At 45.1% G+C, this 14,038-nt stretch overlaps 2 protein-coding genes across 2 annotated transcripts in view; one reads left to right on the top strand and one right to left on the bottom strand.

The window, feature by feature from the left end:
* LOC115158523 (sec1 family domain-containing protein 2) overlaps nucleotides 1-9,742 on the top strand; it is a 176,895-nt gene extending 167,153 nt beyond the window's left edge. Inside the window, exons 7-9 of the mRNA XM_029707585.1 lie at nucleotides 3,443-3,577; nucleotides 6,386-6,505; nucleotides 9,242-9,742. Of these exons, the coding sequence (XP_029563445.1) occupies nucleotides 3,443-3,577; nucleotides 6,386-6,505; nucleotides 9,242-9,334 (348 nt within the window). The 3' untranslated portion in view covers nucleotides 9,335-9,742. The remainder of the gene's footprint in view (nucleotides 1-3,442; nucleotides 3,578-6,385; nucleotides 6,506-9,241) is intronic.
* A 580-nt stretch (nucleotides 9,743-10,322) lies between these two features.
* On the bottom strand, nucleotides 10,323-12,726 carry rasl11b (RAS-like, family 11, member B). Its single transcript, XM_029707586.1, has 3 exons — nucleotides 12,454-12,726; nucleotides 12,212-12,345; nucleotides 10,323-11,573 (listed from the first exon to the last, which is right to left on the bottom strand). The coding sequence occupies exons 1-3, from the start codon at nucleotides 12,563-12,565 to the stop codon at nucleotides 11,076-11,078; spliced, it is 744 nt and encodes a 247-aa protein (XP_029563446.1). The 5' UTR covers nucleotides 12,566-12,726; the 3' UTR covers nucleotides 10,323-11,075.
* Nucleotides 12,727-14,038: the final 1,312 nt, after the last annotated feature.

Below are 14,038 nucleotides of genomic sequence, written 5' to 3'. Positions count from 1 at the left end.
TGAGGCTGGCTTCCGGGCAAACATTGTCAAGAAGCAGTGCGGCTTGGCTGGGTCGCGTTTTGGAGGACGCACAGCTCTCGACCTTCGCCTCTCCCGAGTCCATACGGGAGTTGCAGTAATGGAACAAGACTGTAACTACCAATTGGATATCACGAAATTGGGGAGAAAAAGGGGTAATATATATATATATATAAATACATCCCAGTCTGAGCTTGTTTTTTTCCAGAGTTCCCAGTTCCGAGTTTCCAGTTGTTTTGAACGAGGCAGAAGTCATACTGTATTGACAGCGTTGCCAATGTAGTCAACCTTTTCTGGCCCTAGTGTTGCATGTGAATGTTTATCCCTTTAAGCTTGGAAAAGAGACCCTTAAACCCAGACTTGGACCACACACCCACTCCACTGAATAGATAGCAGGCTAGTGATTGTTTTGCAACACTTGCAGTTAGTCACTGATTCCTTCCAAAACACTCATTGTTGAATTTGTGATTTCCAACTTGTTGTGCAATGTTCATGGCCAATGAGCACCGATACTTTTTATCTCGAATTTCTCTTCATATGATAAGGATTGAAAAGGATTTGCCAGTAGATTGTCAACTTGATTCATGATGATGACTGCTTGTCTAGCTTGCTAGCTAAGATTTTGAAAGTATGATGTTGACATGATCAGTCCAATCAAAGCTACGATAGATATAATGTGATTTGACGTCATTTTATCTGTGGCCAATGACCTTGAGCCTTCTTGGATGGGAACTTCTAATGTAACTCTATGGCAGCACCCAAGGGGCTTGAATTCTTTTAGCTCTCCCCGTAGATTTTGCAGTGACGTAGTGTCCCCATGAGTAACAGAACACTGAACCAATCACGGCGCAAATAGAGAACATTACCAACCCCTACGCTCCGTATTTTCCGCTGAAGGCCGCACCACCACAGAAAGCACTGAGCTAGGCTGAAACACCTGCGTTTTGGAGCTGCCTTATGCGGCTTTATTAACTCAATGTGTTTGCAAACATTGTTTGCAAATGTAAATATATTTTATATTTGAGATTCTTCAAAGTAGCCACCCTTTGCCTTGATGACAACTTTGCACACTCTTTGCATTCTCTCAACCTCTGCTGCAGAGGACACGTTATATTAGAGTTACCAGCCCAAATAAATGCTTCACAGAGTTCAAGTAACAGACAGGTGGGGCTCAAAACAGGTCTGTCACACCTGCCCTGAATGACGGGTCACCACTGCAAACAGTACTGTAGCAATGAGGTTTGTGCAGTACGCTATAGGCCCAATACATTATCACTGCATACTGGCTTTGCTTGAATTGTCATGCCAATGCATTGTTGTTCAGGCCATTTTTTTAATAATTATATTTCAAAATTTGATGTAGGCTATATGATCACACCATTGTTGTATTACTTGTGAGGCACAGCTGAGTGAGCATACATGTAAATCATTTTTATTTTACTGGACTGATGGTCAGAAGCAGGCACCACTCATAAAAACAGCATTAATGTATTCTTTGACACTCTCTCTAGTCATGGTTTTAAACTTTTTGAAATCTCACGCTGTAGATTTCTTATGCCTGCTAAAGTACTGCAGACACAGTAATCTGAGCCATCCGATTGGACAGCGGTAGGCCTGTAGTGCACTTGCTCTCTGGGCCTTCCGGGAAGGCAGAGTTTGTACATTGACACATGAAATGGTTCAAAATGGCAACAGTTCGCCTACTCGGGGCGCAGTGCAGCTGAATCGGGTGAACCTACTTTCAACAGACCGAGACTAATAGAAAAATAAATATGAACACAATGCTTTATCGTTGGGTTTTTTACAGAAATGTCTGGCGATCGACTCGGAATGGTTTGGTTAATTCATGGTTAATTCAATTCAAGGGCCATATTGGCATGGGAAATATATGTTTACATTGCCAAGCAAGTGAAATCTCATTCATCTCTCTGTGGGCTGATATTTCTGCACGGCAGTCTCGGGCTACTGCACTCCCGTACCGGTGCATTTTAGAGGGAACCTTGCTCCAGACCCTTCTGAGCACTCTGCTATTTACACAATTCTCATAAAGCTCTGCCAAACCTTAACTGTGGCTGCATTGTTAACTCAGGATATGAACTTCTCGCACATAAAAAAAATCTGGTTTACCTTGTAATCTAAAAATGGACTGTTTTATAGGCCCGGCTAGCTGGACAGATTAAACCTTCATTCAGTGAATTCCTCTGTTTATTTCTTGCTATCTTTCACTCTTTCTTTCTCTTGTCTCTGTCTCTCTACACACAATAGCTTTGTATGGAGTTTGTCAAGTGCAATTGGAAAACATTACTGTGTTTATCCTTAGGTTGTCTTTATAAACTTCAGAATGTGAACATTGATAACTTTATTTATAATAGTATTTTCAAGGTGCCCTCTCCTTCATGCTCAGCACTCCAAGGTAGAACTTTTGAACTGAATACAGTAGCGTGTTAAAGTGATAGTGTGAAAGGATAGAATGAGTACAGAATAAATATATTAGCCAAATGGCTATTTAATTAAGAAACTCTTCCTCTCTGAGAAGGGTTGGTGAGTGTGTGTATATGTCTGCGTGTGTGTTAGAGGGGGAGTGATGACATATGCAGCTTGGGAAATGTACACCTCCTGGTTGTGTATCTGTAGAGGTGTGGTGTTCTGCCAGGGTTTATCAGAATGTCGTGCCTGTCTGGAGCGGTGGGGTATTTTTTTGGAGCAGGTTGGGTCATGTCACGATGACTATCCATCCATATTCACCTAGCTAACAGCCTGCCTGGCTGACTAATACCTGGCTGACTAATACCTGGCTGCAATCAGTATATGCACCTCACAATAATCACCACGGTAGACTAATCACACAATAACAAGGCAATTTCAAACCAAATCATCAGCACACCCACACACACATAAACACTTATCATACAAACACTTGTTTTCAACAATACCCTCCACAACACACTGGCTCATAACTGAAAACAAAGCTATTTTCATCCCCAGCAACAATAACCCCCTTATAAACAACTCAATACCCTCATCTCATCTGCATGGACCATCTCAATAAGAGGCCTGCCCTACAGAGATGAGCTGTTTCTAACTCTGCTTCATAGTTATTCACATCACACCATCTCTCATTCATCCAGTGATGGAGGGGACTAGAGGATCACACCACTGTTGAGGGTTCTTCAAACACAAACTTTATTCCAATAACCCAGACAGACACTACTCACCCAGATACATACCTAGCACAGAGACGTAATACACACTCCCACTCATTATATAATCCCTGTGTTATATATGGCTCGCCCTCCACTTTGTTGTCACTATGGCATAACTCAAGTACAAAATAGGACAAACCACAAAGAGGCTGGTAACTAGTGATATTTGTAGAATATGTTTTGACTGGCCCTGTTCCTCTGTGTTCCTGTGTGTTCTCCAGGCGATGTACCGTCCGTTCCTCAGACAGGTTCTGGAGGAGATCTTCCACCCAGACAGACCTGAGTCTCCCGACATAGAACACATGTCTGGAGGCCTCACCGACATGCTCAAGACTGGCTTCAGTATGTTCATGAAGGTGAGAGACTGTACCAACCACACACACATGCAGAAGACACACACACACGTGAGAGGGTTATTTATGAAAGGGTAATAAAGGTAACTTTCTCTGAATCATAAAACCTCTAGTAAAACTATACACACCCTCCATACAGTAAATCACCCATATAAAACTCACTGACCACGGCACAGTATAACCTTTAACCATAAAACACATGGTTACACCCTTTAGTCTGTACCACAATGTACCTTCACTGTCTAGCTCCGTCTTCACTGTCTAGCTCCCTGTCTTCACTGTCTAGCTCCCTGTCTTCACTGTCTAGCTCCCTGTCTTCACTGTCTAGCTCCCTGTCTTCACTGTCTAGCTCCCTGTCTTCACTGTCTAGCTCTCTGTCTTCACTGTCTAGCTCCCTGTCTTTACTGTCTAGCTCCCTGTCTTCACTGTCTAGCTCCCTGTCTTCACTGTCTAGCTCCCTGTCTTCACTGTCTAGCTCCCTGTCTTCACTGTCTAGCTCTCTGTCTTCACTGTCTAGCTCTCTGTCTTCACTGTCTAGCTCCCTGTCTTCACTGTCTAGCTCCCTGTCTTCACTGTCTAGCTCCCTGTCTTCACTGTCTAGCTCCCTGTCTTCACTGTCTAGCTCCCTGTCTTCACTGTCTAGCTCCCTGTCTTCACTGTCTAGCTCCCCGTCTTCACTGTCTAGCTCTCCGTCTTCACTGTCTAGCTCCCCGTCTTCACTGTCTAGCTCTCTGTCTTCACTGTCTAGCTCTCTGTCTTCACTGTCTAGCTCCCTGTCTTCACTGTCTAGCTCCCTGTCTTCACTGTCTAGCTCTCTGTCTTCACTGTCTAGCTCTCTGTCTTCACTGTCTAGCTCTCTGTCTTCACTGTCTAGCTCCCTGTCTTCACTGTCTAGCTCCCTGTCTTCACTGTCTAGCTCCCTGTCTTCACTGTCTAGCTCCCTGTCTTCACTGTCTAGCTCCCCGTCTTCACTGTCTAGCTCTCTGTCTTCACTGTCTAGCTCTCTGTCTTCACTGTCTAGCTCCCTGTCTTCACTGTCTAGCTCCCTGTCTTCACTGTCTAGCTCCCTGTCTTCACTGTCTAGCTCCCTGTCTTCACTGTCTAGCTCCCTGTCTTCACTGTCTAGCTCCCTGTCTTCACTGTCTAGCTCCCTGTCTTCACTGTCAAGCTCCCTGTCTTCACTGTCTAGCTCCCTGTCTTCACTGTCTAGCTCCCTGTCTTCACTGTCTAGCTCCCCGTCTTCACTGTCTAGCTCTCCGTCTTCACTGTCTAGCTCCCCGTCTTCACTGTCTAGCTCTCTGTCTTCACTGTCTAGCTCTCTGTCTTCACTGTCTAGCTCCCTGTCTTCACTGTCTAGCTCCCTGTCTTCACTGTCTAGCTCCCTGTCTTCACTGTCTAGCTCTCTGTCTTCACTGTCTAGCTCTCTGTCTTCACTGTCTAGCTCCCTGTCTTCACTGTCTAGCTCCCTGTCTTCACTGTCTAGCTCCCTGTCTTCACTGTCTAGCTCCCTGTCTTCACTGTCTAGCTCCCTGTCTTCACTGTCTAGCTCCCTGTCTTCACTGTCTAGCTCCCTGTCTTCACTGTCTAGCTCCCCGTCTTCACTGTCTAGCTCTCTGTCTTCACTGTCTAGCTCTCTGTCTTCACTGTCTAGCTCCCTGTCTTCACTGTCTAGCTCCCTGTCTTCACTGTCTAGCTCCCTGTCTTCACTGTCTAGCTCCCTGTCTTCACTGTCTAGCTCCCTGTCTTCACTGTCTAGCTCCCTGTCTTCACTGTCTAGCTCCCTGTCTTCACTGTCTAGCTCCCTGTCTTCACTGTCAAGCTCCCTGTCTTCACTGTCTAGCTCTCTGTCTTCACTGTCTAGCTCTCTGTCTTCACTGTCTAGCTCCCTGTCTTCACTGTCTAGGGAACAACTCTCAAAAGACCCCATCTGTAGTTCCTTAGTGTGTGTCTGTCTGTCTAGGCGTAGGTGTGTGTGTTGCTGTGTTTCTCCTCTTCCCTCCTCCCTCCACTCATACACATGTACACATGACACTTGGTTGGTGCTACAGTGCAGTGGGTTTGTGTTGCCAGATGGGGGGCGGGTGTTCATATCTCTTTAAGGATGCACATGTAGATGCTGGTCTGCTGTTCTGTGTGTGTGTGCAGGTATAGCTAATGCACTCATACAGTACATACTGTATGTAGTATGAATACAAATGAACACAAAGACCCATACCCATTTGACCTACCACATTGCACACACACACCAACACAAACACTCTGACAGATAAAGGCTACCTATTGTAAGACACATGTTGAGCCAGCCCAGGCAGACAGTTCTGATGCACATGTCTGGCCATCCCGGACCAGTCCCCACCCCCCTGCAGCTTTGATTGCACGGTTATTATTTAAAGGCTGTAGTTGTGATCTCGGCGTCGCTCCCCAGCCAATAGAACACAGCCATTATCTGTAGGCCAACCAATCACACATAGCTGGCGCACCAGACCCCCTGACTCTCACTCATGTACAAATCCGTGTGTGTGTCTGGAATGAGTGTTGTTTAAAGCCTTCATGCTGAATAGTCCACTCTGACCACTGCCCTCCAGCTGGGCAGTGACTCAGACCAGAGAGGGGAGAGACTGAAGGACAGCGGGGTGGGGGAGACATAGGGAGAGACAGAGAGAAGGAGTCAGAACTGTAATCTGGCTCCACAGATTGTCTTTAGAGTTTCAGCTCACAAACCATAGCATAACCTTTAATTATGATATGGTTAACTTGTGCCAATGAAATTACATGAGCTAATTTTTATCCCAATCCCTAACCCCTCCCTAGGTGAGCCGTCCACACCCCAGCGACCACGCCCTGCTCTTTCTCTTCCTAGTGGGAGGAGTCACTCCCTCTGAGCTCCGCCTGATCCGTGAGGTAGTCTCCGCCCACAAGCCGGGCACACAGGTGAGAGACCACGGCCGCTTGCTCTCGACTCACCTGGCAGAGCTTGCATCGAACAAATAATGCAAAGAGGGAGGATTTGGAGAGCGAGGGGAAAGAGGTGTAAATAAATCAGAGGAGAGGAGATGCGAGAGACCAGGTGCAGTCTTCGCTGCTGTGGTATGAATGTGTTTTTTAGGCTACAGCTCTCCAGGTTATGGCTCGGTGAAATTACATAACACACTGTGATGGCTTTGCGAGGGTTCGTCATCAGTCTGAGTGACCTCAAAAGAGGAGCCTGAGGATAAAACACAGGGGGGGGACCACAAAAATCTGGGTGCTGTGTTGAAGAAAGTCAAGAGTAGCTATATATTATATAAACAGTCACTCTCTCGCTCGCATGCACGCGCGCACACACACACTGAGACATATTCTCAGGTGACAGACAATGGATAGTGCCGAAAGGAACTAATGTTATATACACACGTGTACATTCTTTGTGTGTGATGTGGTAATGCATCTGATTGTGTATTGTGTGTGCTACAACACACACTCTGACTCAACCATGCGCTAATCATCCGTGTGTATTGTATGTTGCGTGTACGTGGTTAATGAACTGTAAGTCAGAGTACTGCAGTACAGTCTAATCCCTGGCTAGCTGTGTTAATGAAAGGCATGTATAATGGAGTTTAGAGGGCATGAAAGGCCTGAGCAGCTTCAAAGGCTGATGTCATGAATACATCTCTAATCAGAACAACAGAAGAAAGAGAGAGGCTCATACTGTAGGACCCTCATTTTGCAGCCAGCGGCCCACACACCGTCTGACCTCAACACGCACTCTGACCCCAACCCATTCAGCCTGCTTGATCTGTCTGTCTGCTGCTGGTAGTGTTCTGATAAAGGCTTCCAGGAACATATAGGTCCTCTAAGGACTTGGTCATTAATTAACCTAGATTTAAAAGCAGTCAGAAAATGGTTTTGTTTGGACTAATGAAACATATGATATTTGTTCAAATACAGTTCAAAGTGAATAGCCTGGGTTTGTCTAATGTATGAACTGAGTCATTGGCTCATATACTGAATGTGGGCGCAAGGCACAACAAACTCATCTTTATCTAAATAAATTGGAATGATTTCTATGGGGTCAAATTAAATAAAATAGTATTAGTCACATGCGCTGAATACAACAGGTGTAGACCTAACAGTGAACTGCTGAATACAACAGGTGTAGACCTTACAGTGAAATGCTGAATACAACAGGTGTAGACCTTACAGTGAACTGCTGAATACAACAGGTGTAGACCTTACAGTGAAATGCTGAATACAACAGATGTAGACCTTACAGTGAACTGCTGAATACAACAGGTGTAGACCTTACAGTGAACTGCTGAATACAACAGATGTAGACCTTACAGTGAAATGCTGAATACAACAGATGTAGACCTTACAGTGAAATGCTGAATACAACAGATGTAGACCTTACAGTGAACTGCTGAATACAACAGGTGTAGACCTTACAGTGAACTGCTGAATACAACAGGTGTAGACCTTACAGTGAACTGCTGAATACAACAGGTGTAGACCTAACAGTGAACTGCTGAATACAACAGGTGTAGACCTTACAGTGAACTGCTGAATACAACAGATGTAGACCTTACAGTGAACTGCTGAATACAACAGGTGTAGACCTTACAGTGAACTGCTGAATACAACAGGTGTAGACCTTACAGTGAACTGCTGAATACAACAGGTGTAGACCTTACAGTGAACTGCTGAATACAACAGGTGTAGACCTTACAGTGAACTGCTGAATACAACAGGTGTAGACCTTACAGTGAACTGCTGAATACAACAGGTGTAGACCTAACAGTGAACTGCTGAATACAACAGGTGTAGACCTTACAGTGAACTGCTGAATACAACAGGTGTAGACCTTACAGTGAACTGCTGAATACAACAGATGTAGACCTTACAGTGAACTGCTGAATACAACAGGTGTAGACCTTACAGTGAACTGCTGAATACAACAGGTGTAGACCTTACAGTGAACTGCTGAATACAACAGGTGTAGACCTTACAGTGAACTGCTGAATACAACAGGTGTAGACCTTACAGTGAACTGCTGAATACAACAGGTGTAGACCTTACAGTGAACTGCTGAATACAACAGATGTAGACCTTACAGTGAACTGCTGAATACAACAGGTGTAGACCTTACAGTGAACTGCTGAATACAACAGGTGTAGACCTTACAGTGAACTGCTGAATACAACAGGTGTAGACCTTACAGTGAACTGCTGAATACAACAGGTGTAGACCTTACAGTGAACTGCTGAATACAACAGGTGTAGACCTTACAGTGAACTGCTGAATACAACAGGTGTAGACCTTACAGTGAACTGCTGAATACAACAGATGTAGACCTTACAGTGAACTGCTGAATACAACAGATGTAGACCTTACAGTGAACTGCTGAATACAACAGGTGTAGACTTTACAGTGAACTGCTGAATACAACAGGTGTAGACCTTACAGTGAACTGCTGAATACAACAGGTGTAGTAGACCTTACAGTGAACTGCTGAATACAACAGGTGTAGACCTTACAGTGAACTGCTTCCGTTCACATTCAGTATCTACTTATTTAAAGCAGGACGTCTACTCCAGTTGTCTGAACCAATGATCTGAACACAACCAACTGTTGGCTTTCTCCGTTGCTGATTTAGCCACGAGCTAGTCTGACTCTCCATGTCTGTCCCAGGTGCTGGTCCTCTCCACCAGACTGCTGAGACCTACAGATGTCCCTGAGCTGCTCTTCACCACCCAAAGACTGGTGCCAGACATCGGTGTGTGAGCACAGAACAAGGACCACACACTCTCCACCGACACGTACCGCTTTCTGGAGAGGAGCGATTAGATGCTCCATTGAGGTTTTGTGGTTTGGTAATGGATTGGAGTCATTGGTGTGTGAGCAGACCAGACGTGGAGGTTCATACATAAGACTAGGTGATAGAAAATGATCTATTTAGGCTTTTTCAAACGCATTCCTAAATGTTTACTTCAGTTTAGTCAGAGCTGTGTCCCATCCCTTGTACTCCCTAAATCACATTAAGGTAATTAAGTGTTCGTGGATTTATTCCAAACTGTACTGAATGTAAACTTGATTCAATCTGGGGTAAAAAGGATTCTGTCTTGAAGTTCAAATCAAACAAATATATTAAAGCAACTTGAATTAAATCAGAATACATTGAGTGAAACGAAACAATTGTGTTAGTTGGTATGAGTTAAGGTTGTTCTGACTGTCCTATACAATGTGTGAGAGAAGTAACGTGAGGCGTCTTGCTGGTTTTTATATTCTGGCACAGTACAGAATTAAACCACTACACTAACTCATTCACTCTGCATCGGGTTCTCAGAGAGAGAGCTAAGTCATGACAGATGAATGTGGAGGGCCTCTGTGGTAATGACAGGCCATGGTCTGTCCAACAGTTGAGTTTTACACATGTCACTAACTGCCCTGAAGCTTTTTCTCCATGTTCAGATGGGTGTTTCACGTTGACTGGAGCCTGATATTCTCAATCATAGGACAGTAGACCGCATATCAAATCAGCAGGAACTTTCACAAAACTGTGGTGTCTTTGCCAGGGTTACAACTGTCATCGGTCACACCACCCAGGTTGAGGAACAGCACCTCTGAGGACGAGCCTTGACTATGTTCATGGGTAGGTGTGGTGTAGTATGCTTCATTGTAGATAATGTCTACACAGCCTAACCTATAATACATAGGTCTTTACCTGACCCATATAAGTTTGTATTTTACACATGAGGTTATAAGACAAGAGTCATCATGAATGCAATCATTTTATTTTCAAAAGTATAACAAATAAGTCAAACATTTGGCTTTCTTAAAGTGCATTACAAATAACCCCAACATCCCACCCAGCCCCATATCATTCCCTGCTGTCCCACAGTGATCCTGCCTTCCACTCCTAGTTCACTACCATGATGTGCAGAATGATGGTTTTGGCTGTTAAACAAGGAATGCACTGGGGAACTGGAGATTGTTCAGTTTCTCATCTGTCAAACTCAGCACTCTGACTCAAGTGCATGGCTTGTCTGACAATGCCAGTGCTCTTTTAGCATTGCCATACAGTGGCAGCCTGAGGGAAAAAAAGAAAAACTAAATTGCTGCCAGCTAAAAATACTGCAGTATCCTTCAAGGCTTTTGTTACCAAGAGAAGATGTCAGTGTTCACACAATCTGGAGTGTGTCTGGGCTTCATTCAGCTCCTCTGTCCCTTCTGGTGGGTTGACATACCAACACCTCCCAGCTGCTGTCCCTCATAGCAGACATCTGCAGACTCAGTGAACAGTTTCACCCCACAGGTCATCACCTCTGTCCGACAGTGACTTCGGTCAGAGGTCAAAGTTGAGCCTCCATTTTGTCTCTGCTGCTCGTCGCAGGTCAGGCTGCTCTAGCCATACAGGATTGAGTCCCCAAACGAGACAGGAATCTTCTGTCCTCTTTTCTCCTCATTCAGTGTATTTTCTGTAGCCACTCGACCATGTTGTGTAGTAGACAAACCCAAGTACTTCTCACACAGAGGTGACCGTCCTGACTTTAGCTGACAGAGCCTGCTTGAAGCGCCTCTTCAGGTCCTGCATGTTGGGGGACTTGGGCCTGGGGATGAGGGGTGAGCGCCCCTTCTTTTCCGCTGCTCCAGTTGTGGTGTGGGAGGACAGGGAGGCTTGGGGCTGCTGCTTGGCCATGTGGCAGCAGAGCCTGTGGAAGGCCCCATGCACCTGGCTGTAGTCCTCACTGGCTGACACCTCGCAGAAGGAGCAGCCCAGCACCGCCGCCAGCAGGGGGCCCTGTTCGGCATCCACCCGCCTCATGTGCAGCAGGTCCGCCTTATTGGCCAGCAGGATGACAGGCGGCACGTTGACCCCGCCCGCGCGCGCCACCAGCTGGTGCAACTGGCCAATCAGGTCGAAGCTATGGCGGTCAGTCACAGAGTAGACCAACACCACAGCGTCGGCCCATTGGATGGAGCAGGTCACATGATCAGGGAGGCTGAGGCCATTGCATGTCACCTGAGGAGAACATGGAGATCATGATTAGAGAACTGTTACATTGGAACTCATTTAGAACAGTGTTAAAAACACATGAATTAACTTAATAAAATCCAACCTGGACAACCTCTTAGCTTAGTGATTTAAATACATGCCAGACCAAATATGTTCTCATCATTACACAACAGGTATGTTTTAATAAATTGATTGCTGTAGTCTAGTCAACCAGTGGGCTGTAATGTTACTCCTCTCCTGCTGAGCGAGTGAAGGGGAACAGGGTGAGGGTGATTGAGGAGACAGAAGTGGGGTATCATTTACCCCTGGCTCAGACATTCTCTTCTCTGAATGGGAAATTAGAAGGCCAGACTTAAAAAATATATATTATTTTTTTAACTGCACTTTTAGTAAGAACAAAAAGTGCAGGTTTGGACCACTGCCCAGAGCAGGGAGGGAAGAACTGAACAGAAAGCTCAAACTTCAAATAGCCTACTATGGTTGTGTGACAAAAAAAGATACTGATTTATTCATTCAGAAAACCTCACACTGATCACAGAGAGGCTCTGGTGGACTAGCCTAAATAAATGTTGGTCTGTGGGCACTCAAACGCAGTGGTCTCGAGGGCATTTGGAAACATAGCAAAAAGCAAATAGTGAACTTACATCAACACCCGGCGTGTCCTGGACTTGGATGGCTGCCTGCTCTCCGTCCACTTGGACCTCTCTTGAATAAAGGTTTCCTGCGTTTCTCTCATAGTCGCCAATAAAGCGCCTTGTCAGGAATCTTACTACCAGAGCTGGAATAGAAGACCATAAGTTAATCATCATGTAGCCTATGAATTTATAACAAATCAGTTACTAAAATACAGTTGTCAACATTTAGTTGAACTGATTTGTCAATTTACCTGTTTTGCCAACTCCGCTGCCCCCAATCACCGCTATTTTGATGGTCCGGTTAGACGGACACTCTGGGGTCGCAAACTCCGCGATGGTTGACATGTTCTGGATCAGACGCATTTTCACTAATTCCTTGTTCAGTTTTCAAGACGATGCTAAATCCAAATAGTTCAATAATGTCTCTGATGAAGAAAAAGTAATCGCTTGTATTAGTTAAAAACAAAACACAACAACCTCTCAATTGTTCCCTTGAACCAACTGTGTGAATACTGTGAAAGCACCGTGGGTTTTATAGAGTCAAAGAAATGCTTCTCGCTGATTGGCTAGTGGCAACAGCACGCTCTCTCCGGTCCCTGCCGCCCCTCACGTGGATCCGCGAGCCAAACACACGGTCAAAATGAATGCCCCGTGCTACAGGTTGGTCGGTTCGGATGAAATAACAAAACATCCTTTATTTGACAGAAAAAGTGTTTAACTACTGTAGAGGGGCAGGGGCGATAGTAATTGTCCAGATATATGAAATCTTATATGGCATGGAGCCAGGAACGCAAGAATGTCGCTACACCCACAGCAACATTTGATGGAATATATGTGTGGACCAATAAAATGTCTTTATATTTTTACGTGAAATTGTGAATGATATTGTATGATAATTATTGATCCTAAGTAGAAACCTAACATATCCCAAAAAGTAATTTAGGCATAAAAGGAGCATATACGTATGATTGGACAACGTGCACACATATGCACATCTGCAGGAGAGTCTCTAAAACACGTCACAGCACAATAGGCATCACAGCAAAGTAAAAATGTATTTCCTGTTTAGAGATGCATTGACTGTAATTGTTGAGTAAAGCAACACAGACAGAACCACGAGTCGTGAGTGGTCCAGAACTGTTACTGGGTGACACCCTGACCCAGTAGTCATCACCTAGGGGCTCACAGTCACCTTCTCAGGACAGTTGTTCATAATGGGGACAATTGCGCTCGTGTTTGTGTCTGCAGCATATGCCGCAGCAGAAGTGTAAGTGCCTGTGTGCTGAGAGAGCAGTGTTTCAAAAGAAAGCATTTTGTCTTTATTTTGTCAAATAAGTTCAAATACTGCTGTTGAATAACCTACTTCTCTTTTTCAACCTATCAGTTCTCTTTGTCCCACTTTCTTCTCTCCCTCTCTGCCCCCCATCTTTCATTCGTGTTCATGTGTCTGCCTCCTGAGGTATGTTGGCAGCCAGTCGTAGTGTGATTATGGTCTGGTATGTATTTTTGATAAGAGCCCTGATGACAGGCGGGGACGCTGAAATGTGAAATGAATGGCTAGAATTAGTCAGCAGACAGGCCCCTGCTAGCTGCACAGCACGACACGCCACAAGCCCCCCACAGGCCACCTCACCGCATCACAACCAAGCTGCAGCCCCACCCTAGCCCCATGTTTACCATGCCCATAATCAGTATGTTCAAGAGCCTCCTTTGTACTGGTGAGTGAACTGCAACGATAACGGCTTCATAATTATTCTAGCTGCAGGATCTGTGTTGGTGATACAGTAGTTTCTGCACCCAGAACCAAATATTGTGTGCATGCTGGCCAGCTGTTAC

Source organism: Salmo trutta, chromosome 22, assembly GCF_901001165.1.
Source record: "Salmo trutta chromosome 22, fSalTru1.1, whole genome shotgun sequence".
NCBI classification, from domain to species: domain Eukaryota; kingdom Metazoa; phylum Chordata; class Actinopteri; order Salmoniformes; family Salmonidae; genus Salmo; species Salmo trutta.
This window is presented reverse-complemented; position numbering and strand designations above follow the sequence as displayed.

Coding starts and splice junctions, on each gene's coding strand:
- rasl11b (XM_029707586.1), bottom strand. CDS start 12,565: ATGCGTCTGATCCAGAACATGTCAACCATCGCGGAGTTTGCGACCCCA. Junction 12,346..12,453: donor CAGCGGAGTTGGCAAAACAG/GTAAATTGACAA, acceptor CTTCTATTCCAG/CTCTGGTAGTAAGATTCCTG. Junction 11,574..12,211: donor AGGACACGCCGGGTGTTGAT/GTAAGTTCACTA, acceptor TGTTCTCCTCAG/GTGACATGCAATGGCCTCAG.